Source organism: Myxine glutinosa, chromosome 4 (assembly GCF_964187855.1).
Source record: "Myxine glutinosa chromosome 4, kmMyxGlut1.1, whole genome shotgun sequence".
NCBI lineage: Eukaryota > Metazoa > Chordata > Myxini > Myxiniformes > Myxinidae > Myxine > Myxine glutinosa.
This window is the reverse complement of record NC_136264.1, coordinates 57,269,415-57,295,425: the sequence shown is the minus strand read 5'-3', so window position 1 is coordinate 57,295,425 and position 26,011 is coordinate 57,269,415. Positions and strand designations below refer to the sequence as shown.

The 26,011-nt window shown below is 42.1% G+C and overlaps 1 protein-coding gene across 6 annotated transcripts in view; it reads right to left on the bottom strand.

Moving 5' to 3' along the window:
- WDR33 (WD repeat domain 33) overlaps positions 1-26,011 on the bottom strand; it is a 203,357-nt gene that overhangs the window by 26,199 nt on the left and 151,147 nt on the right. For all 6 annotated transcript variants that reach the window (XM_078775736.1, XM_068112365.2, XM_068112367.2 and 3 more), the window contains 8 exons: positions 22,285-22,382; positions 21,581-21,707; positions 18,325-18,479; positions 11,999-12,077; positions 6,879-6,989; positions 5,178-5,278; positions 4,192-4,278; positions 3,841-3,977 (listed from right to left, as the gene is read on the bottom strand). In XM_078775736.1, the coding sequence (XP_078631862.1) occupies positions 3,841-3,977; positions 4,192-4,278; positions 5,178-5,278; positions 6,879-6,989; positions 11,999-12,077; positions 18,325-18,479; positions 21,581-21,707; positions 22,285-22,382 (895 nt within the window). The remainder of the gene's footprint in view (positions 1-3,840; positions 3,978-4,191; positions 4,279-5,177; positions 5,279-6,878; positions 6,990-11,998; positions 12,078-18,324; positions 18,480-21,580; positions 21,708-22,284; positions 22,383-26,011) is intronic.

Genomic DNA, 26,011 nt, shown 5'->3' with positions numbered 1-26,011 from the left:
TCCTCGAGCTAGTCAGGTTCACGATGTTTTTTTGTTCAAAATTTTTGTAGATTAGCAAAACTATACATTTTTGGAATATTCAGAGCACGAGGAATCCAAAAATTCATGTTGGCATTTGCGTAGACACCTTTGCGAAAATGACATTCAGGACAGTGATGAAGATCTGTAAAAGCATATTCCTGAACGGTATAGACCTAGTAGATCCTGTGTATAGGACGTATAGTTCAATCTGATACTAACAAGGCTGATTTCTTGCTTTATAAACCCATACCTATAACTTCAAAGGACTTGCAATATCATGTATTATGTAATACAGTTATATCACAAATATAAAGACAATGGTTTTCAATTACCTTTGTTTGTTGCTTTTCTATAACCCTGCGCACTATTTTGAGGCCTTTATTGGATTCCTTGACCCAGAAAACATAGGATTAGCATATTTAATTAAGTTTTTAGGTTGACTAGAAGCCGAGACAGCGCAAAATATGTATTTTATGGCGGCCATTTTGAAAATCCAAAATCTGTGTCTGTGCAAATGCCAACATTGATTTTCGGATTCTCCATGCTCTGATGATTCCAAAAATGTATAGGTTCGCTAATCTCCCAAAATTTGAACGAAATTATATTTGTTAACATCGTGAACCTGACTAAGCTGGCCGCCCGGCCAAACTGAGCAATCGGGGGAGAAGGGCCTTGGTAAGAGAGGTGGCCAAGAACCCGATGGTCACTCTGGCTGAGCTCCAGAGATCCTGTGTGGAGATGGGAGAAACTTCCAGAAGGACAACCATCACTGCAACACTCCACCGATCTGGGCTTTATGGCAGAGTGGCCAGACGGAAGCCTCTCCTCAGTGAAAGACACATGAAAGCCCGCTTGGAGTTTGCAAAAAAGCACCTAAAGTATGGAGCGATTTCATCCTGATCGGATAAAGTTTTTGACTAAAGGCCGGGAAATGATCAAAAAGTCCGTTTCATTGAGAAACGAGAGAACAAGATGAGGAGGGACTTGGGGCTGATCCACCATCGATTGTGATAAAACAGTCACATCCACACCTCTTGTGATTCTGATAAATCAGAAATTGCCCCACTGGGGTCTGGGTCAATACCCTCAGCCATTCCTGTTTTGTGAACAAGGATGCCAACTTCTGGGGGGGGGGGGGGGGGGGGGGGGTCCCCAGAGTGTTGGGTTTGGGAAACATCGGCAGACTGACTCCTAATTTACTCAAATGAAGTGAAATCATTGTTTCCACACTCCTGTGGATTTGTGTTTAAACCCTCATTTGCTAAATGGGCATAATTGCGTTGGACCATAATTTGGTCACCTTCATGTGGTCGGATCGATGATCATTCACTGACTCACGGTCAGCTTTGTTTACATCATCACCCTCGTCCGTGCGGGAAATGGAAGCACTTTGTTGTACCATTCGAATCCCGTTACACTTCTCCAGGTGTTCCGTTTCATTTATTTGGTCCACGTTTTGCAAAGAGATTTCAGGAGTATGCTGAAGAGTTTTTGCACCGAAGGTCTGCACATCGAGCACAATGTTGACGACTCATCAAGTGCTCTTCGCTTACAAGTCACCAATTTAGACTCGGCATCCATAGCAACACTTTGCAGAGGAGGAATAATATTGGAGGTTGAGCTGCTGGTTTCACCCTCATTGGGAACATTAAGCGGTGCGTTAACGTTTACCTCCTCCTCGTTGGGAATGTTAAATTGTGGAGTAATGGTAACCTCCTTCCCAACAGGAATGTTAATTCGTGGAGTAATGGTAACCTCCTCCTTACACACCGCATCAGTGTGAGCTTCTTTTTTTTTTTTTCCACACCTGACACACGAGGCTTTGGGACAAAACCGTTTTAAATGTCCGAACGCTCCACACTGAAAACACGTTAAGGTGGCGGACGATGCGTACAGCTGGTAGTTCGTGTCCTCGAAGTTTATTTTGAATGAGATATTGAGGCCCGTGTCGTCCCCACGGTCTGGTAGGACCATGTACACCTGCCTTCGGAAACTCATGACATGTTCATTCGGACAACCAAGAGGAATTGTGGAGATCCGAGACACCATTTTGCCATAACGCGATAACACGGTCATTATCCTGTCATTGGAAATAAACGGAGGTGTGTTCGATATAACGACTCTCGTCGCGGGAGTCAACATCGGCGCCGCCATCACAAAATGACCACTTTCTGTGGTTATTCCGGCACTTACGTCATGGACGAGTTGATCGTGAGAAACGAAAACAACCACTTTCTGATTCATACGTGATGCAGCCAATAATATTCGCATATTTTCATCGCCAGTAATATTCCCAACTGCGAGGATAACGTCCTCGACAGGAACTCCGTCGGGAGGAACGCACACGAACGCATGCTTCCGGGTTAAACCCTCGCAACCCTCACATCGAGAGCGTGCATTCGCCATGTCGGCGATATTATCACCCCCTTCTTGTCCGAACCGGACAAGAAGGTATCAAACCTAAATAAATCAAACTAAAATGAAAATCAAAAACGCATTACAAGCATAAAGAAGGCTCACAAAGCGTCGTCAAAAATGGGTAGGCCGCACCCACACTCAAATGCTTCTAACTCACATTATGGTCTCCAAAATGTTTTTTGATGGGCACATGACCTTTGACCTGTTCAATCTAAAATTGAATCAGTTCGTCTTTGTATTACAGTCTATACGTTTGTTAAATGTGGCTGAAATATCTTGAGTGGTTCATAAGTTATTGTAAAACACCGACTTTCGAAGGGTACTTGACCTGAGGCCTTGTCCTTCTGAACCCAAATTTAATCAGTTCATCATTGCATTGCAGTCCATGGTTATGCCAAGTTTGGTCAAAATCCCTTAAGGGGTTCACAAGTCATCGTGGTGACGAAAACCTGCTACTTGAAGCTAAAGGTCACATGACCTTTGATCTTTGCCCCAAAATCACATCAGTTCATCTTTGCATCAGAGTACATACCTGTACCTGAAAACTGTGCTCACAACCATCATGAATTGTGTGATAATTACATAACAGAAGCTCAAGCACACCAAGATGCTACATTTCAGGTTAATTGTAACCAGTGATGAAATGCAATACACACCTTCAGGCCAGAATCCAAACAATACAAAAGTGAGAATGTCTAAATACAACAACCACATTATGACAGAATTGAGACACATTTACACAGCAATTCTTACACGACTCACAATAGGTTAGGGATATTGGCAGGTTCTTCGTTGTGGTTGATTTTGTGTATTAATTATGTTTTTAAAAGTTGTTGGTCCTAATTCTATGGCCGCCGCCATGTATGTCTGAACCTTGTGAGCGGAATATCTTGAAAAATAAGCGAAGTACCAACTTCTAATCTGGTGTGTGGGTGTATCTAGGCATAAGGAAGAACGCTATAGAAAATTGGGTCGCCACGTCAAAATCCAAGATGACCGCCTCCATGTATGTCTGAACCTTGTGAGCGAAATATCATATCATAGCATGTTTTCTGCGTCTTCCACTTTGTCAACTCACATCACTTCCCCGACGGGGGACTGAGGCGTAACGCTTGTTCTATGGTTATTAATGAGTGTGAAAAAACACAGCTTTCTTGATTCCAATACCGTAACCCTAACCCCTATAAAAAAAAAAACTCACTCCCACAATATCCCTAACTTATTGTGCGTAGTGTACTTTAGATATTTGAGCTCAAGCAAGATGCTATCAGAAATTGGAAAAGGTGGGACAACCATTGTTGATTTTGTGTGCTCGATGCATCTTTTTTTTTTTTTTTTTTTTGTATACAGAGTCGAGGCTCGTGAAAGAGCTAACACTATACTCCATGTTACCAAGCTCACCTGCTGGAATTGTGGAGGGACAGGCTTAGAATATGGGATCTTTTTGAGGGGATGTTTCCTTTGCTCCTTAATCAACTCCTCCACACCCCAGTCAAGTCCTGGGATAGTTGGTTCTGACTCGCAGGCCTCTTCTTTCACTATTCATGGAATGGGTAGGAAAGCCGGAATCAAAAAGTTCATAAATGATGTGGTTGGTATTGCAGACCAACAACATAATGGAAATTTTCCAGCTTGGAAAAAAAAAACAAGTTTGAAATTAGTAACAATTTTAATTAATGAGATAACGCAAAAAAATGGACGGACGTCGAACAAACAGTCAACGACGGATAACGTTTAGAGTTGCTCCCTTACCTTTCTGCTCCTGCTCCAAAACCTGCTTTAGCTGCTCTGGAATTCCCATGCCAGGGATAGCTGGGGCACTGAGTGGCTCAGTATCATCTGCACACCAAACATTCAACTTCGTTACATTGTGAGCCTTTTGGAATAGGTGGCAGGGTTTATTTATATATTTACATGGTTTTGCACAACTGGCAAACCAAAAACTTCGTCCATTCAAAAAGTAAGAACACCAAATTACATTCTGTGCATACCACGATTTCTCAGCAGTATGGAAGCATTATTACATGCAAAAGCGAAGATTTTTCAAGTATATTGGTTGGTCTTGCACGTTATTCTGTCTGTCTATCTGTCCATCTGTCTGACTGTCTGTCTGTCTGTCTGTCTGGCTGTCAATCACCTAGAGGTCACAATGGTAAACTGATCTTCACCAGATGGTAGGGTTAGTCATAAGGAAGGAACCTATTGATTTTGAGGTGAAATAAAGTAATCATGTTGAGGTCCTCTTGAGGTCAAATTTCAAAAATTGTCATTTTTTTTATCCGATTGACTTGCAAAGTGAACAGCAATTGCATAGTACTCACTGAATTGGGAAACCAACTATTTTTTTTACGTCAAAAGGTCAACTCATGGTCAAGGTTCTAATATCAATTTTCATCTGAAAAATGATCAATTTTAATCCAATTGACCCGAGCTTCGATTACAATCGTCAATTTTAATCTTGATGAAATAGACAATTTGATGCATCCCTGGCAACCCTTTTTTGGGCGAAGAGTGGATTTTGCAAGTATCATGCTCTGCATGACCTTCTTGTTTAATTGTTTTGTTTCTGAAAATATTCAGAAACCTCAAAATGTAGTTTTGATCAATTGCTCACTATTCACCAAGTGAAAGCCTTGGCCAGTTTAAACAACTCACACTTACAGGCATATTAGATATTGTGTCATATTACATTTCGTATCATATCTACTGTAGTGTCATATTAGATTTGCACCTCTCACCATATTCAGCCATCATTTCATCGGTCATGGAGCCTGGTAGGAGATTTAAGTTATACCGATCCCGCATTTTGTCTCCAGGACGATTCCTGGTCCAGAATTTGCTGCATGAAAACAAAGATAGTTGAGAATTACTTATGTAGAATGCAGAAAAAGACATTAACAGAGTTAAAGGATATATTTTTTAACATCCCCAAGTTGTCCAATGTTTCAAATAAATACTGCTATCATCAACATGCAAGCAAAACCAGAATCAGTAGTGTTGTGGCACAAAATCATCCACTCGATTCTAACCTGTTCTTGCAGAGTCATCCCAAGGACAAAAAAAAAGAAATGGCATGTGCTGCTTCCTCACTTGATTCAAAGATGTAGAGGATACATGGATGTTGGAATCCCATGGGGAAATAGCTTTCTCCCAACAAATAATGTACCTTGCTGATTGCGGAGAAAACGGCACCCACTAGATGGTGCCATCTACACCCAGTGTGTTCCAGGAAGTGACTTCACCCAAGGTTAATGACTGTGTTTGCCTGATGTCAAGGCCTTTTTCGTCTGCAAGTGTGTGATTGTGTGCGTGACAGCTCTTCCATGAGCCTATAGAAATGGTAGAGAAAGATAAAGTACAATTTCCAAAGAATCTATAATAATAATAAAACTGAGTGTGCCCTCTCCATACCTCCAAAACCATGAAACCTTAACGGGGTACTCATCACAAAAAAACAAAATAAGCTTTACCAAAATGGCGGTGCACCATCTTGGTCAGCCCTCTTTCACATCGCTGGGTTCTTAACCTTTTGAGTACGGATGACGTCCAGTGCCGCAACCCACGAAAAAGTTGTGTACGGATGACGTTACTGCACGTCATCGACTATACCTATAAATAGATCGTCAGTACGTGGTTGCATTCCCGTAATGCCAAATTAATCCCATACCGGGGGTATTTTTATCAAAAAAAAAATCCCGTACTCAAAGGGTTAAGTTGCCATTTTGTTTCGGCATATTGAAACATGCCTCGCCTTGAAAACACTATCTACTCTCACGGACTAATTAAGGCTGATGATCGAAATCTGGATTCTGATTTGACGATCGGATCCTGCAGACTAAATAAGTATCAAAATTTGATACTATCATAAAATAAGTATCAAAAACTCCCTTCTTCATCCACTGCCCCCTCTCCCACTCCTCCATCCTCCCCTCACCTTCCCCACCCCTCGCCTCCCCTCCCTTCTCCCCAACCTCCCTTTTACCCCCACACCCCCTCCACCCCTTCCCCAGCTCTATGCCTCCCTCCCCAGCCCCTTTGCCCCCCTCCGTTCTCGCACCCCTAATGTATAGGGGTTTTATCTTCGCCAGTGGTATTGGAAAAAAATTGTGTCCCTCGTGACGATTTACATCGAACCAAAAATAATTTGACATCACTCATCCACAGATGCTATTACATACATCTGCCAGATATGAAAGAAATGCATTTTTGAGGAGAGGCAACAGACACATTGACTGCACAAAAAGTATAAGCCTCCCGCTGGGCTGATTGATGGTTGGAGGAACTAAAAAGAAAAACCCAAAGCTTTTACAAAAATAAATTTTCACAACACTTAAGCTTGAGAAATTCCAAACATTCATAAACTTTGCCAAATTATATGACACAATAAAAATTTTCATTATTCTACTAAAATCTGCCTTTAAACTCAATGTAAAGCTTACCTGGTATGATCATTTGAGCCCGAGCAGAGTATGTGCCCCAAAGGGTGCCAAGCCAGACTCCAAATCATGCCCTCATGAGCGACATCCGTCCCTCCGACTTCCTTCTCCACACTGAAAATTGCCAAGACAGGATCGTAACATCAAGGAAAAACAAAACGTTTGACACATCAATGGATATGTCAAGAACTGGAATCAGCAATAAACTAGAACGGCACTCTTGCACATCGCTATGTTGATCGATATTCCACTGCCCACATTATTACATCATTATGTACATAATTGTACCAGGTTCGATTTAAATCCCTTCAGCTATTCTCAAGTATCACATTTTTACCTGACACGACCTCTGACCTTTGATGCAGAAATCCAATCAGTTCATCTTTGTATCATAATACATACTTATGCCATGTTTGGTCAAAATCCCATCACTAGCTCACAAGTTAGTTCAGCAACAGAATTTCTACCGAATGGGACTTCTGCACATTGACCTGATGACCCCATAATCGAATCCATCTATCTTTCAATCATTATACATACTTGTACGAAGTTTGACTTGGCTCCCTTCAGCTGTTCTGAAGTTATCACGGTAATGAAAACTATTACAGACTCTGACCTTTGACCCCCAAGTTAAATTAGTTCATCTTTTCATCCTAATACATACTTGTACCAACTTTGGTCAAAATCCCATCACTGGTTCGCAAGTTATTGCGGTAACAGGATTTTTACCCAACATGACTTCTGACCTTTGACCTCATAACCACAAAATCAAATCAGTTCATCAGGACTATTCATACCTGCACCAAGTTTGACTTTGATCCCTTTAGCCATTTTCAAGTTATCACAGCAACAAAAACCCATCACGGACACACGGGCGGACGGACAGCCGGATAGACGACCCCAAAACATAATGCCTCTGGCGAATTCATCGGCGGAGGCATAAAAACTAAAATAAAAGAAAAACCTCATTAGAAACTCAGGTATACCTACTTAAACCTTAGTTTCAAAAATGAAGGCATCACTAAGTAGAATGGCACTCTCTAGAGAGCATACATCACCAGAATGAACAGTTTACATTTTGTATCCCACTGATGGGCTGGATCCGGATTCTGACCTAAACCAAAATCTAATCGGCTTGTTCTTGCCACCTATCCAACCCATCCACCATGTTTCGTCCGAATTTGTCCATAACTGTTTGAGATATCGTGCGATACAGTGCGTATCAAAAAAAAGGTAATCCGAATTCAAGGGGTTAATATGCAAAGGTTATTTATTTTGACAATTTACATGTGGTTTACTAATTAAGAGGAGATCCTCAGCTTTCCATTGATACCTTCCATGCATCATTGCTGTCACACATGACCGAGTACATGTTCATTGAAAATGACAAGTTCAAATCGCATTTTTACAAGTTTGGCTAATCGATGCAAGTCAGGATAATTGGTACAAAATGAACGTCAGATGTGAACTTTTCTCAGGAATGATTGGCCTTTATGCACCCACACCTTCAACATGTCCACCTCCCCTTTCAACACAAAGCTGACAGTGGCGGAGCATGCCCTGAACTGCTCGTCTCACCATAGCCGGGTCATTGCGCAAAGCATCCACTTCATGTCGAATACGGCCCTGCAATTCGTCAAGATCACGGGGAGGAGTTACGAACACCTTGTTCTTTAAATGTCCCCAAAGGAAATAATCACATGGTGTGAGGTCAGGTGATCTTGGCGGCCATTCCACTGCATGGTTGAGGGCGATGACTCGGTCTCCAAAGAGTTCCCTCAGTCGAGCTCGGACAGCGATAAGACGATGTGCTGGGGCGCCGTCTTGGGCCCACCAGAGATATCTGAAGACACCACGAACCTGTCGCTCAAAGTTCTCCTCCAGCTGCAGTAAAACTTCATCATTGATCATCTGCAGATACCTGTTACCATTGACATTCCTTTGAAAGAAAAATGATCTGATCATCTGATCACTTCCACAAAGTCCCAACCAAACAGTCCACTTCTGTCGATTCATATTGGTGTCAAAATTAAATTCCGGGGGTTGTCCTGTCGGTGCATATTCAAGAACATTATGGCTATTGACCTTGCCGTCCATGGCGAAAGCAGCTTCGTCGCCGATAACGAGATACCGCAGGAAATTGACATCTGCTTCGCAACATGCTATCGACCATCTGACAAAGCATCAGCCTCCTGGGAAAATCCCCTGGCGTAAGTTGATGCCGGATGTGAATCCGATATGGATGTTGGTGAAGGTCCAGTTTTGTGATTTGGTTGAATGTTGCCAAAGGCAATCCCGTCCCATTTCGTCTTGCGCTGGTATCCCCAGGATGCTCCAAAACTTGCTGCCTTACTGCTGCAATTTTCATTTCCGATCGCCCAGTGCGCCTCCTACCAGAATTCTCCTTGTTGCGGTTGAGGCTAGAGCCATGCTCTTGGTATTTTATAACTTTCGTCCAGATGGTTTTGGCTGCTGGAGGCTCCCGTTCTGGGAAACGTTCCCTGAACGCATCACAAGTGCGCTGCAAACTTCCAGTTTGGTGAAAGGTTGTAACCACGAAGGTCCGCTGTTTAGTCGTAAGTTGAACCATCCTTTCAATGACAGACTGTCTCTAAACCCATACACTGTAGGCCCATCTTAAATACCCATCTTAAACAAAGGATGATGCAACCGACGATGACCAGACCCGCTTAACAATTTTACATGATCAACTTGGCAGTCGACAAGTAATGCGTCCATTTCAAACTGTCTTGCACCAATTAGCCAAACTTGTAAAAATGCGATTTGAACATCATTTTCAATGAACATGTACTCAGTCATGTGTGACAGCAATGATGCATGGAAGGTATCAATGGAAAGCTGAGGATCTCCTCTTAATTAGTAAACCACATGTAAATTGTCAAAATAAATAACCTTTGCATATTAACCCCTTGAATTCGGATTACCTTTTTTTTTGATACGCATTGTATATAATGTTTGGCCACATCACTCAATGGTGAAGAATCACTTTTTAAAATTCTCCGATCCAGATCCAGATTCAAATCTTCACCAAAATTGAATCAATTCTTCCTTGACACACCCCCAACAGTAAGTTACCTATTTGGAATGATTGTCAATTTTGTTTGACTGCCAGACAGGCAGAGAGATTAAAACAAGAATGGCCGCACTGTGGTCATAACCTGCTACAAAATCCAGTAGCGGGCCGATTGGGGAACGGGCATTTAATGAACTCTTAAAAGATGAACAGCACGATCGGAAAAAGTCACATTTAATGACCTATTTAAAAAATCGCTTGACACCTCTTATCCATGTCACCCCATGGTTATATCACAACCAGCTGATTCGTCACACAGTCACTGATTGCTTAACTAAAATAAGGGGGCGTTCAAAATTACATCACAGTATTTTTTTTTCGTAGCTTGCCTAACGTAATGCTTGATAATGTAACATTTGATTACCGTGCGTTCTGACGTACGTGCATTCTTTGATTAAACCAAAATCTTGATTAAGCTTTACTATTATACAAGATGTTGAATTTTTTGGGGTCTCTCATCATGACTAACACTTTATCCAAACAAAGCCAATGGTTTTAGTAAATGGCGTACAGCAACGCTTGATTACGTACTGTAATGCTTGATTACCGTGGATCCTGGCAGGCTTGGTTAAACCTTACTATTTATTATTCGACGTGTGATTAGATTTCTTGGGGTCCGTGTGATCATCATGATTACCACTCGACCCAAACAAAGCCAATGGAAATCTGACGCAACAAACCTGGGCAATGTATAATGAGCAGTGCCCGACAGGCCTCATGAGTTAGGCCCACCAGAAAACCAAGATTGCGGCCATATCATTTTGTCTCGGTGCTATGTCGAATGGAGGCAAGCGACAAAAGTGAGTGTGGTCTCGCAGCTGTCCAACCAAAGGGTGCACATTTGAAAAATCGACCCCCTAACAACAACCCCAAATAACAGCACCAACGCAAAGCTCTTATAGACTTGTGACATGTCGCAGGTAAAAATTATCTCATTCCTCTGCACATGGTCGATCTGGTCAAATTCAGAGCCAAAGTACTGCTAAACGACATGTTCGTTTTCCAATTGATGTTCCAATTTGTGCTCAAAATAAAAAAGTTCAATTGAAATAAAGTTCCTCCTCAATCATAAACTTCGGTTTGTGGACAGACAGACAGATAGCTGTACGAGTTGAGGGACGTTATAAATACATCGTTGGGTTCCAGGGCCGTGACAGAAATTATACTAGATTTTCGCATCTATTTCTAAAAGGAGAAGCATCGATGTTGTGGTAGAATTCAAGTCAAATCCCATTTCCAGCCAGGAATTTCACATTTGGCCCTGTTTGAGCACCCCTTGAGAGAAGCTGGCAAATTACCCCGAGCCTGTGATGATATGCCCTGCTTGTTGAAGCTTTCAGGCACCAACCTTGAACAACTAGCAGAGTGGACGAGAGGACGTGGCTTGAAAGTTGCCTCTTACAAAAACAACTCCAATGTTATTCTTTCCATCCTGTCTTTGAAGTAGATTTAATTATTTCCTGTCGAGTATAAAGACCCTAGCCTGATGTGGTTCGTAGAGAAGCTGCAGTTAATGACAGCTTCTACCATGTACATTGTACATGTTAAGCATTAATAAATCCTCCTGTAACTGTCTAGATGTCTCAGATTCATCTCCAAGGGGGTGGAGTGGGGGGTAAATCCCCAACATGTACGTTTGTATCTGCATGGGTGTTATATCCACAGCCGACGTGAGAATGAACGAGCAAGTAAATGTTAGGAACACAACACCTCTCAATCAAGGATATTTTTCATAGTCCTATATTTTCGTGAGTCCGATTTGCATTTAGAAACAACAATTATGGTTAACATTCTTGAAAACTTGAATTTATTTGTTAACAATCTGTAGACATGTTGGTAACATGTCTTTGTTAACAATCTGGAGACACCAACAATTGTTCATTTGATATACCAGGCCAAGTAATATTACTATTCATATTTTCTAGAAAAGTAAATACAACTCTTTGGGTTGTCATGCAAAGCACAGCAATTATTCCTTCGGTGGACTCGGTGAAATAGGCTCATTGAATAAAATGCAAGATATCCTTACCCAACATGCCAGAAAAGCAGAGAGCCATCAGAGCCCCCACTCGCAAAATAACCTTCATGGACTGGATGCCATGCCACAGCTGTGTGGAAAAGAAAAACCTGTGTCAGCACGATTAACGATTCCAAAGTTTTATTAAAAACAAGATGGGAAAATAAAAGTCTTAAAAGGTGATGGTATGGGATGTGACACAGCGTCGGTGCTGTCCAAGCAGTTTCTTGGCAAGGGTTATACTGGGTGTCTTTCTATTGCCTTCCCAATAGTAATTTTAGCAGGAATTTCGAATTTGTTCAGGGCGCCAGCAATAGCTCGCCTCCTATTTGTGAAGGACACTGTGGGAACTTTAACGTCCACTAACTAATGCCGGCAGACGGGACGCCCACTTTAACGTTCATCTGAGGGACGGCACACACATTGATGAATCACCCTGCTTGCGAAAACTGTCATCCCGGTGATTAATCACATCATTGATGAAAGTCATCCCAGTGATTCATCATCATTGATGAAAGAAAGAAGGGGTTGGGAGAACATCATCATTGATGAATCATCGGCGTGCCAGTTTATAGCTGGGTCGACATTCCAACACAGGCTAGACAGCTTAGGGACAAGTGTGTGTACCTCCAGGCCATCCTTCCACCCCATTAAAGATTAATTTCATCTCTATTTATATATTCCTTACATTCGTTCTTACAATGATGATGTGGCCTCTATATGTTGAAGGAGGAGAGAAGAGGAGGTCAAAAAGAGAGGAAGGGAGAGAAGAGGGGAGGGAAGAGAAGAGGGAAGAGAAGAGGGGAAGGAAAGAGAAGAGTGGCCAGGGTGGTGGGAGGGGGGAATAGAGAAGAGGAGAAGGGAGAGAAGAGGAGGAGGAAAAGAGGGGGGGAGGAAGAGATGAGGGTGGAGAACAAGAGGGGGCAGAAGAAGTGGGGGAGGAGAACAAGTAGAGGAAAGAGAAGAGGGTGAGTGAGGAGAGAAGAGGGGGAGATAGAAAAGAGGGGGGAGATAAGTGGGGTGAGATAAGTGGGGGGAGAAGAAGGGGAGAGAGAAGATGGTGGGAGCGGAGAGAAGAGGGGGAACATCAAATATCCGGTCAGAAGTAATTAACACAATTTGTCGTTAACTTTTTCTAGCAAAGCATGTGCATGTGCATGGTTAAAATTACTAACTACAAGTATAATGTAAAATAAATTGTATATTTGATATGATCAGAATTTCACAATGTTTGGCATGCTTTAATGAAGTTGTAACAACATTATTGTGTTGGCTGGGATATTGTGATTCAACATGCAAATCCTTCAATCCAACGGGTATATTGTGACGTCATCACATGCACGTGTATATTGTCCCAGCGTCGGGTCATAATCACATACTCGGAATGGATTCTCCTCACGGGAGCCCTGAGGGCTGTTACCGGGCATGCTTTAAGATCGCACCTAAAAAGCGGCCCCGCCCATAAATGAGGGGATGGGCGATGCAAAGACTTGGGCATTTTAGAGAGTTATACAGGGTGCTGCGTAAAAGGATCTGAGAAGCAGAGGGAAAGATGTATTAAAAGCTTTGCGACTTGAAGCGATCACAGAATTTACACAGCGATCGATTATTTTTATTACCCGCACAACGCGAGAGTTTCTCATTCCTCTCTTCTCGAGTGTTTCCTTCTTCTTCTGCGTCCTTCCCTTTATAATTCCTTTCACTTTGTCGGTCCACTCGCATTATCTCTTTCATTCTCCTTCACTATTTACCGGTGGTTTTATCGTGCACGGTTTGTCTTTGGCGTTCAGTTTTTCTTGCATCTACCGGGTCCATCCTTTCGTGCTCCTCCTTGTATCTTCTCCTTCCAACCGAGCACACCTTCACTTTCGCATTCCCATAGAGCTCCGTCGCTGGACTCTCTGTCCCATCGAAGAAGCTCAGATGCCCTGCCCTGTCAGGAGACGCATTCTCTACATGCCGCGAGCGCAAAGCTGTGCGCCTGCGCAGGGAACCTCAGGGGCCCTGTCAGGAGGCACATTCCATACGTCACTGCACTGCATTGCGAGTGACGTCACTGCATTGTGGGGAAACACCAAGGCCGCAATTATGTAAAGTACAGGCGGGGAGCAAGTTTGGAGAGTCCCAGTTTCAGTCAGGACGTGCAGGGGTCAATAAGTACAAGGTGTGCAGGGGGTCCATCCTTTCCCCATCTATTTCTACATATCAGTTCATCTTCATCGCCAATCATTCAGCCCATCATTATTTGCCAATCACCAATGTCTCCGTTCCAGATCAGATGCATGATTCCGGCATTCATACTGTAGTGTGTCAAGTCATTCCAGATAGGGATCCGAGGGTGGGAATATCACATAGGGGATAATGGGAATGTATGAGTGCTGTAATTATTGCACATATGTGCCACTTCATTGTTCCACCTGCCTCTAAATACTTGAATTGTCTGCCGCTGTAAATACTTGCCCCGTTTTGTGTTACAGGCAATAAAGGCCATATCTTTTAAGAAACCATGTCTTAACTTATTCTGTCCATTTTGACAGTGACATAAGACTGCTGAGGCATTTGGCCAGCTCATATTTGTTATCCAAGTTCAATTTCAGGTGCTGTTACGTGATGTTGTTATCGCTCAGCCAACTGACTAGGGTCTTCCACGTAACTGCTAGAATGGTCCCCATTTGCTTCACTTAACTCGCCAGTATGGTAAATCGATTTTGGGCAGTCAGCGTTCATAGTTGCAAACAGTGTCCGGGGTCTAGTAGACACACCGTCCTCTCCGAGTTATCCAAACGACGCCCAAAAATGGAAAACCATAACAAGATATTAAAATCGTACTATAATTAGAGAAATGTCTGTTTGTTTGACTTTATGCACTCCTGAACCACAAGTTGAAGTGAGTTGAAAACTTGTGCTAGTACTCGACTCGATGTGTGCATGGGAATCTTCAGGCAGTTAAAAAAAGAAAATCATAGTTCCGGTCGTTCAACACGGGAAGAGGTACCCATTCTATGCAAAAATTTATGGCCACTCTCAGTGGGATAAGGTACGACAAGTCACACTAAAATTCGCCAATTCTGGGGGAATGAACATCTAAATATCTATAAAGCTCAGTTGACGTTTTGCTCCACCAAATAACAGCAAAACGGAGTTGAATAAAAGGGTGAAAATTCTACAGATGCTGTAATAAATAACTACCTCTGTCAGTTTGAATGTTTGAAAGAGAATAGACGTCTGGATAAATTTTTGAATTAAATTTAAATCCTGATATATATATATATATATATATATATATATATATATATATATATATATATATATATATATATATATACATATATATATACATATATATACATATATATATACAGGGTCCGGCTGGGAGGTGTGACGATTTTCAGAAAACTCGTACACAGTTATTTTTAGTCGAATTTCAATTTTTATTTTTTTTAAAGACTACATGTATAATGCCATTTAATACACTGTAACAAAGACATTTTAAAAATGTAATTCATGTTTGAATTGGGTATAACAATGCAAGTGGGGGGTCTAGCGCATGCGTGATGGCTGTTAGTTACTCGTTGTTAGGCGCCATTTCAGTAGCCATGGAGCTGTGGATGATTGAACATCGCATCTTTGTTGTTGAGACGTTTATTCAAACGGGTAGTTCGGTGGTGCTTACACAGCGCAGATTTCGTACTCACTTCAATGTTGGTCGACGTGGCGCCGTTCCGTCTCGAAACACAATATTGAAGTGGGTAAAAAACTTCAGGACAACTGGATCTGTGAGGCCGGGAGCAGCTCGGGGAGGTGATCGAACCGTTAGGACCCCGGAAAACATTGAAAGGGTTCGACAAGCTGTGGAGGCCATCCCTCGTCGGTCAGCGGTACGGCACGCTCACGCTCTACGGATGTCAGACAGATCAGTTCGTCGAATTTTGCACTTGGACCTTCATTATCATGCGTACAAAATCATGGTGGTTCAATAACTGCAGCAGAATGATTTCGTACGGTGGTTTACGTTCGCAGAAAGAATGCTGGAACTGCTGAGGGATGCTGCTGTGCTGAGAAATGCTGGAACTTTTCCGCGCGTCTGCAAGAATGCTTGGACAAGAACGGCCGCCATTTAGATGTCATTTTTCAAACATGAATTACATTTTTAAAATGTCTTTGTTACAGTGTATTACATGGCATTATATATGTAGTCTTTAAAAAAAAAAAAATTGAAATTCGACTAAAAATAACTGTGTACGAGTTTTCTGAAAATCGTCACACCTCCCTGACGGACCCTGTACATATATATATATATATATATATATATATATATATATATATATATATATATATATAATCTGGAGATTAAATCAGACGCGGACGTAGCTTCAGGACGTCGATCATTAATTTTCGACAAGCTTTCGACCAACAAAGGTCTTCTTCTTAGTCTACAGAAACAACAGGCATGTATATCAAACAAGTATGTATAGTGATATGTGTGTAAGATGTGTGATATGTGTAGAAAATGCATACAAAAGGAAGAGCCACGCTAAAGCTCACTCACCGTCCCCAAGTTCAAAGGAAGTGAAGCGCAGCTTACAGTTACCGTTCGCGTTACAGTTCGGTGCACGTGCATATACAAATATAGAGATACATACATACATAAACACACAAGCATATATTCATATACCATTTATATTCATATAATATATTTATATATTTATTTTTCTATATTTATATAAATGACAAAGGTAGAATGAAAGAATGAGTGAATGAATGAGTGAATGAGTGAATGAATGAGTGAATGAATGAATGAATGAATGGGTTACGGTTAATGATTTGATTGGGTTGATGTAGGAACATTCTTTAAACATCAAAATTTATGCCATGAGGGATTTTTGTCCGAAGTTTAAGTATCCAAAAGGACTCACGTTTCCGAATCGTGGTGTGTGATCGATTTGTGATTGATTCAATGGCAGAGATTTGAATGTCATTTATAGAGTGATCCGGTTGATTAAAGTGTATTGTGTAAGGTAGAGATTTGCCCTGACTGGTGTGGAAGTTATTGATTTCTGACCGGGTGTTATTAAATCGTGTGTAGAGTGTATTCTTAGTTTTTCCAACATATTCGTACAAGTACACATTCGCATAAATAAATACAAAACAATTACCAGACATTTGAATACAAATAAATCAAACAATTCCGGAAGTGTACAAATTTGGTAGTATGGCTTCTCCTTCTTCTTCTTCCTGATCGGCATCACACTTAACACAGAAACGTGAGCCACATTCACTCAGAAACGTGAGCCACATTCACTCAGAAACTTGAGCCACTCCCCTTCCTCTCCTGCCTCCACCCTCCCCTCCCCTTCCCCCCCTCGCCTCCCTTCCCCTTTAAGATATAAATTCTCTGTAAAAGAGCTTCCACTTCTGACTGCTCCCCTTCCCCCTCTCCCCTCCCCTTCACCCCCTCCCTTTCCCACACTCCCCTCCCCTTCCCCCCCCCCCCCTTTAAGATATAAATTCTCCATAAAAGAGCTTCCACTTCTGACTGCTCCCCTTCCCTCCGCTCCCCATCCCTCCTCTCCCCTTCCCTTCCATCCCCCTCCCCCTTCCCCTCCTCCCCTTCCCCTCCCCTTCCCCTCCCCTTCCCCTCCCCTTCCCCTCCCTCCCCTCCCTCACCCGGCAACACCAGGTACTTCTGCTAGTGGGTCCATAAAGACGAGTTCTTTGCTAGTACAAAACATTCATTATACTCACTTTTGTCAAGGTAAGTGGCAATTGCATTTGCTCAAGCTGTTATTATGACGCACCATTAAAACATACAGAAATATTTTTCATTCGTCAACAGTAAACAGACCAATGAGCCACTGTATGTTCACAAAAAATAAAAAAAAGGAAAAAGCCAACATTTATGACCACCAGAACTTTCATGGTAAAGGGCTGGTCTTGATGCTAAATCAAGACAACAACAACAAAAGGCATTTTAAGGCCATTTTCCCTGCCAGAGCGGGGGTTAGCCTTGCGGGCCCCATGACAATCTTCTCCATTTTGCCCTATTTTCTGCATCTCCCCATGTTAACCCCCTTGTACGCATTTCATCTTCCACCACCTTTAGCCAAGTCTTTCTCGGTCTTCCCCGATGCTAAATCAAGCTTCAACATAATTTAGTGAGAATTCTCAATTTGTCTCTGGTTAAGTTCCAAGGCTTGTGACCTGTCGTATATTTGTTAACCCGCTATAAGAGCACCACACTTGCATCCAAACCAAAGTATTGGTTGCATGAATGAATGAATTTAAATGATAAAAACCCCACAAAACACTGCGTACAGACACAAGCAAACAAACCACACCTGTCGATTCCTTTTTGTGACCTCGGAAGATCTGGACTTCCTCCTTGAGGTTCCGGATGTCGAAGAGCTTGCACAGGTGGTCGCGGGATGCCGTCAGGAGCCAGTTTCCATTGAGGTTCCACTTGACCTCCATGACAGTGTTTTTATGTGCATGACTAGCCACATCAGGGATGATACATTATAAGCATTCACAGGAAGGAAATAATTTGGATTTAAACTTGCACGAATTTAAACAAGACTTTTGAGTATTTTATGCTTTTTGAGTAAACTGCTAACGGGATGACAATTGTGACCCAAGTGTGATGAGCTGAAACTCTGGAAATCCACAACCTCATCCTGAGCTCTTGAAGAAATTTACTTGGAATGGGATAATAAAGGAGTTTGCAAATTAACATCTGCACATATCTCACAAAAGGGATATCAACGTTCTAGACTGAACAATTATTTGCGTAAAGTGGCAGCTTTTATTTTCTGTGCAGGTAAAACAATCCTTACTAACATATACGCTTGGTTTAATGGAGAACCATTTACGAGCTGGTGAGGCACAAAGGACAAAAATAATCGATCCTGAAATAGTTTGTTCATTTGATCTACATCCTCAATTTTTAGTTATGGAGTTTTAAGGAGTTATGGGAAACATTAGCAATACAAGTATTTTATTGTTGCAAAGAAACCTCAAATTAAATACCTTGGTTGTGCAAATGCTGAGCCCTTTGAGTTTTAATAAATTTTCACAATTGGTTCGTATAGTAACCAACTTCACATTCAGTGCATAAGATAATTTTAAAACTGTCTTAATACATTATTTTATTGAAAACCAGAATACTTTTACAACTAAATGCAAATGTGAACTAGAAAGCATCTCAAAATGCAAAGGCTGTCCGTGTCGGCTTTGTACTCAAACTAAATTTGACAAAAATAACAGCTAAAATATATATACAGGGTGATTGAAAAGTAACTCCCTATTTTAAAATATTTAGAAATTATTTATTTATTGTAATATTTTTCTCAAATTTTTAGTGTTTGTTCCTTAATGTATGAGAATTTAATGTGTGTTGGTTTTTTTTCAGATTATTTTTTGTTTGAAATTCGGAAGCCCTGCAAACATGGCTGGACGTCTTACCCTGCAGGAGCGTGCCCAGCTAGCGGCACGTTACGAAGTTTGGAAATCCGTTGTTGAAGTGCAAAGATGGTGGAGGACCATTAAAGGAGCACATGCTCAAGTTGAGGCAAAGACGATCAAGAATTGTCATGCAAAACTCATGGCTACAGGATCTGTATCTGATACTCGAAGAAGCGGTCGCCCTTCCAAGTCCAGTGACCCGGAGACAGTGCAAGCAGTTCAAGAAATGTTTACACATAGCCCAAGAAAGTCAATTCGACAAGCAGCAAGGGAAAGTGGACTCTCCTTTCACACAGTACGAACTGTGCTCAAAAAGGAGCTTAAATGGCATGCTTGTAAGCCGCATGACTGTCAAGCACTCTCTGCTGAAGACTGCGACATTTGCATGGAGTTTGGGGAGGTGATGCTGGCTTGGTATGAAGATTGGTCTGATCTCTTAAAAAATATCCTCTGGTCTGATGAAGCGGTATTTCACATCGGTGGGTTTGTGAACCGTCACAACTGCTATTACTGGGCAGGAGAAGATCCTCGTGCTATTTCTGAAAAAACGCAATATCGGCCCAAGGTAACGGTGTGGTGTGGAATGACTTCGGAAAGGATTGTAGGTCCCTTCATTCTTCGCGATACCATGAATGCCAAAAGGTACCTCACCATGCTGCAAGACGAAATCTGGCCAATTATCAGTGCTTCGGAGAATGTTGAAGATTTGATTTTCATGCAAGATGGCGCTCCTCCACATTTTGCTATTGTTGTTCATGAATGGCTGAATGCCCACTTCCCTGGGAGATGGATGGGTCGTCGTGGTCCGTATGAGTGGCCAGACAGGAGCCATGACTTAACACCATGTGACTTTTTTCTTTGGGGTTGGGTAAAAGAGCAAGTCTACTGTACAAAACCAACGACTTTGGAAGAACTTGAAGGGCGAATACGAGAAGTTATGTCTTCCATCCCACAAGAGTTCCTGGTGAAATCAGTTGACGCGGTTCCCGGGCGGCTTGAGAAGCCGGTGGCGAATTCTGGTGCCCATATCGAATTTTATATAAAACTTCATGCTATACGCTTTCTTCTTATATCCATTTCTTGTAAAAATTATAGTTAAGAAATAAAGTATAAGTATTTTAAAATAGGGAGTTACTTTCCAATCACCCTGTATATATATATATATATATATATATATATATATATATATATATATATATATATATATATATATATATATATATATATATATTGTACATTTTATATATATATATTGTACATTTTATTAATTTGCGTTCTCCATATTTTCATAATAAAGGTTTGTTGAAGATTTCATGACAAAAGCTCAATTGGTAAAAAAAAATGTTATGTCCTGGACACACACACTCAATGAAGCTCAATGGTAAAATAAAATAAACACAGAAACAGAAGCGATAAAAGGAGTATCTTGAGCTTGATGCACTGTGGACGGGCTGACAAGGCCGACAAGGCCTATTCGTACTCACTGAGACTTTGCTCTGACATTTTGACGCAATTATCAATTGGTGCTTTCCATATTCTCATAATAAGGGTTTATTATAAATTTTATGACAAAAGCTCAAATGGTAAAAGCGTTATGGCCTCGACAGATTTACATTATCATCATTGTTTAATTGTTTTACCAGCCGATAAATAAAGTTTCCTGGGAGGATCCTTCATGCTATAACGCTTTTCCCCTAGCAACCCCACATTCTCGGAACTCTTCTCCAGGGAGAAAAATAAAAACCCACGGCTCGTGCAGCTGTTTTGTGATGGGGCTAATAAGGGCTATTTATAGTCACTCCGACTTTGCCCTTTCACATTTCGACCATAATGGCCGAAAGAAACAGACAGACAGACAATTGCGAAACCCCGTCTCCCGCTGCACCAGCGAGGCAAGCTGAATGAAACTGGTTAATGTCATATCGCCTTGAAGAATAAAAGTCAAACATGCCCTACCAAAAGGGTAACCAACTGTTTGGGGGTGTGGAGGTGTGGAGGTGGGAGAGGTAGGATGGGGTGGGAGAGGTAGGATGGGGTGGGCTAGGGGGCTGTATTGATTTGAACTTTGGATGGATGGTCACACTTTAAAAACAAAGGAACATTTGCCTGAAAACAAACGTATGTGACACCTACAGTGTGGCCAGACTTTGGCCAGACTTGGGATCCCAAAACTTGATGGGTTGTTGGCTGTCCTTGCTTCCCGATACGAGCAATCCCTTGGACGGGTGCCAATCCAAGCACTTGACATCTGCGCCATGCCCTGTCAACAGAACATGCAGCCACTAAGGCTGTTTTCATCATGGAGAACAAGTCGCATCATGAGGGTTAATTCCAACTATAAATGAAAGCCGATTGAATATGAAGGATTCAAGCCATTCCGCCTGGTTTTGTCACCATCAAAAGCACGTTTTAAGAAAGGAATAATCAATTTATTATTGCAACACTAAATTTGGGGTTATTATAATACTATACAATTGAATATGCTACACAGTTATATTCTAGCAGTTGTTAACTGTTAAGGAAGTAAACTACAAAACCAAAGCAAACAATTTATGGGGAGGAATATTATTTTATATACTGTATTTCGCTGCAGCATTAATAATCTCAGGAAAATACAAGTTACCTAGAAATAAAAAAAATAAATGATGCAGAGACTTGAAGCATCTAACAATCTTGAATTGTTCAGCTCAGCAACTTGTAGATTTATGTTTAAACCTCAATATTTATTGATAGTCTTTGGATTATCGTCTAAATTTGTACAAATTAAATCTTGAACAGTCATTAAGACGACAATCCGACCTCAGCTTAAAAAAACAACTCGATAACATCTCTCCTACCTCGCAAGATTCGCTCCTCATGACAGCGTAGAAAGTCCCAGATGCGAACAGTGCCATCATCAGAGCATGTAGCAAATTTATTGTCTGTTGGGGCAAAGCTGTGTGTGTGGGATTGTGGGAAGGACAAAAAAGAATAATAAGAGGACAATGCAAGGCAATGAGAATGTTGTTGTGTTGTTTTAAAAATATTTTCAGATCCGAGGTTGATAACAGAACTTGGCTGAACATCTTATACTGAAAAAAGTGCAATAAGGTAGATCTATGCCTCATTCACACAGCAAAGTAGTCCATTTCAAGGGGATTAAACACACCGAGGTTGAGGTGTTCAGAGCCATGAGCAGAGATGACCACTTCTGCTTCCCGACGGAACGCAGGCGACATGATTGTGGGACTATGTATGCATGACGAGCCTTTGCAGGCCTATTCCCAGCAATGGCATCGACTTTCTTGCAGTACTCGTTTGTTTTTGCCATCGCCCTGTTTTTAGCCTCGCCCGTTCCCAAAGCATGGGAAAGACTGTCGTTCGTGTGTGTGTGCGTGTGTGTGTGTGTGTGTGTTACGGATACGTCACTTCAAAAGGGTTATTGTTCATGAACTGTTTTCAAAAGGTAAAAAAGTTAAGGTTAAAAGAAACAGGAAACCGGATCGGGAACCGGGTGACGAAGAGGAAGAAGAGAGAGAAGAAAGGGCGGAGCAAGAGAGTCGGACAAGAAGGAGCCGAGCTATTTCCGGTCTGGAGCGAACGTTGGCGAACAGTCACTAGCGAACTTTCGGGTTTCCCAGGGAAGGGATTCCTACAACAGAGTGGTTAGCGCTGTGACAGATTAACCTGCATGTCAGGTTTTGCGATCGATTCAGGAGAGAATCATCGCCGTGCCGTGCGCCACGAGACCGGGTCGTCGGCCATTTGGACTCGCGTAGGACTTGTGCTTCGCTCGCGGTTTCGTCTCTTTTCGACCATTTTCACCGCATGCAGACGTCGATCTGGGGCGTGTGTGTGACGTGGCTTTTTGAAGGTTACATCGTCCATACCCGAGGGTGTGATCTCTCAGTCGCCTGGAGGGCGCCTTTGGATTTCCCAGCCGCCTTGAGGGCGCCTTTGTACAGCTTCGGCGGAGTGTCGGTACTTGCCATCCGCATGGGATTCTGGTCTCGATTGGACATCGCTCTGGCGATCGCTGGAGCGAATCAACTTCGTCTTGAAGCCGAGAATAAGAGACATTGGGGAATGTTCGTGTTTCACTCACTTGGAGCACAGTGAGTTATATATTACAAAACTGATGGTACCCTCATAGGACATATTGATTATACTTTTGAATACTATTGTTGTTGTACTGTTATTCTTGTGTGATCTTAATACAATATTTGTTTGTGAGTAACAATTGGGGTGGCTTCTCCGTTGATCTTTGACACACAGAATAACACATTTTTCTGCCATGACTCCTCTCGGGGCTCGGAGGTACACCGTGACCAGGGGGTCGGGGAGGAGCACGTAACACATGCATGCGTGCATGTGTGTATTTGTGTGTGCATAACTACTTTAATTTAGATAATCAAATCATTCAATCTCAGACCTACTGTGATATAATATACCCCTGCCAGTTCTGCATTGTTAAATAATCACTCTCCTTGGAATTGTGGTTGCTTGAATGCAGATTTCAGCTTTCAAGTTGTATCATGACAATGCTTCATAGAACATGCATGCATTTTGATAACAGCGGTACCAAAATATTGTGAACTTTTAAAAGTTGAACTTCCTTCCAGCGGTTCAGCTCGCATATCTCTTCTACCCAAAGAATGAGTAACCATTCAATCACGAAAGAGCACCAAGATGAGGGCTACATTACATCTGCCATTTCTGTATTAGATGAAGTGACAAGTGTGACGATGTGCCTGGACCAGGCCAATGACCTGTTCCTCTTACAGAAATAAAATTTGTGAGTCCCCAGAAACACTTCCTTGGCCTGAATGAAAGTGTAATTTGCTTTTGGAAGGTGTGATTTAGGGTAGAATATGAGGCTTAACTATTTCAGCATAGAAACAGTGCACAGTGCAAATGAGGTATTAATTCCATTTAATATGGAATATTTTTTTTCCCTTGACTTGGGATTAGTTTCTGAAGTCAGTCTATCAATCTGGTGAGTGTCTATTATGCTTCGGTGATTTCTTTGTTAAAAGAACCATGTCACTGATTGTCCTTCGCAGCAAGAAGTCAATAACAGGATTATATCACAGGTGGCGTGACAAAATGTACGAACAGGTACATTTGACGATTGGCTTCACAATCGGGTATACAAGGGTTGTTGGGTTCTGTATTATTGGAAAACAACTGCTGCACGTCTACAAAAGTTATTGCCGCTTCCTCTGGAGATGGTCCGTCAACTCGACAATACTGTTTGTCATGGAGTGGTGGCTTTACGAAATGCCGGCATGAAACAGCGTGCTATTGCTCGGCAGTATGGCATCACTCAAGGTCAGGTGTCAAAGATCCTGAAACGAAATGCTCAGAGGGGTGTCCCTACTCCAATACCGAGGCCAGGACGTCCCCGCAGAACCACAAGGAGGGATGATCGCCAGCTGCACCGGTTAGTCCGCAATGGCCGTACCAAGTCAGCTAATCGGCTTAGGGCTGAGTGGCAGCAACTGACAAATGTGCCTGTATCCAGAAGGCTAGTCAACCAATGACTGGTTCAAGCAGGCTATCGTGCCAGGCATCCCCTAAGAAAGCCATGCCTGACCAGACAACACCGCCAGCGCCGATTGCAGTGGGCAAGAGGGCACTGTCAATGGCAGCCAGGACACTGGAATCATGTGATCTTCAGTGACGAGTCTAGATTTCTGGTCTATCGTCAAGCTGGCCGCATCCGAGTGCGCAGACAAGTGCATGAAGCCTACAACGAAGATCGTATAGTGCCAAGAGTCCAAGCTGGAGGTGGTGGGGTGACCGATTGGGCTGCTTTTCATGCAGGGGGCAAAACTGACCTGGTTGTACTGAATGGAAACCTGAACCAGTTCAAGTACAGGGCCATTCTGGAAGAAACATTGCTTCCATTTGCTCGTGCAGCCTTTCGAGGAAACTTTGTCTTCCAAGATGACAATGCACGGCCTCATCGTGCTCGCATGATCCAACACTTTCTTGCTGACCGTGGTGTGGAGCATATGGAGTGGCCTGCCATGTCCCCGGATATGAATCCGATAGAGAACTTGTGGGCAGACTTAACGTGTCAAATCGACAACTTGGACCACCAGCTTACCTCTGTGCGTGAATTGCAGCAGGCTATTGTCACTGCATGGCAAGCGATTCCTGTCCAAACCTTGGCAAATCTCGTGTACAGCATGCCTCGACGTGTACGTGCTCTCCTGAATGCTCGTGGGGGTTACAAGAAGTACTGAACTGTAATTTTACTGTCCGTAATCCCAGTCGTAATTTAACTTTTGTTTTTGTTAAAAATCAATTTGGCTAATGTGCAAAATAGAGATACTTCTGGAAAACGTACAGAAGTTTAACACAGTACTGTCCGTGAATCGAGTTCGAGATCAGTTTACATCACTTTCAAGGATCAATTTATTTGCTTCGAAATGTCAAATGTGGTTTTTGTTTCTTTTAAAGGTCACATTAACAAAATCTCGAATAATTTCAACATAATTCCAATGAACTTTTGGTTCTAAGTCATCTTGAAAAGAAAGTTCACCCCCACAAAAAAAATATTCCATATTAAATGCCAAG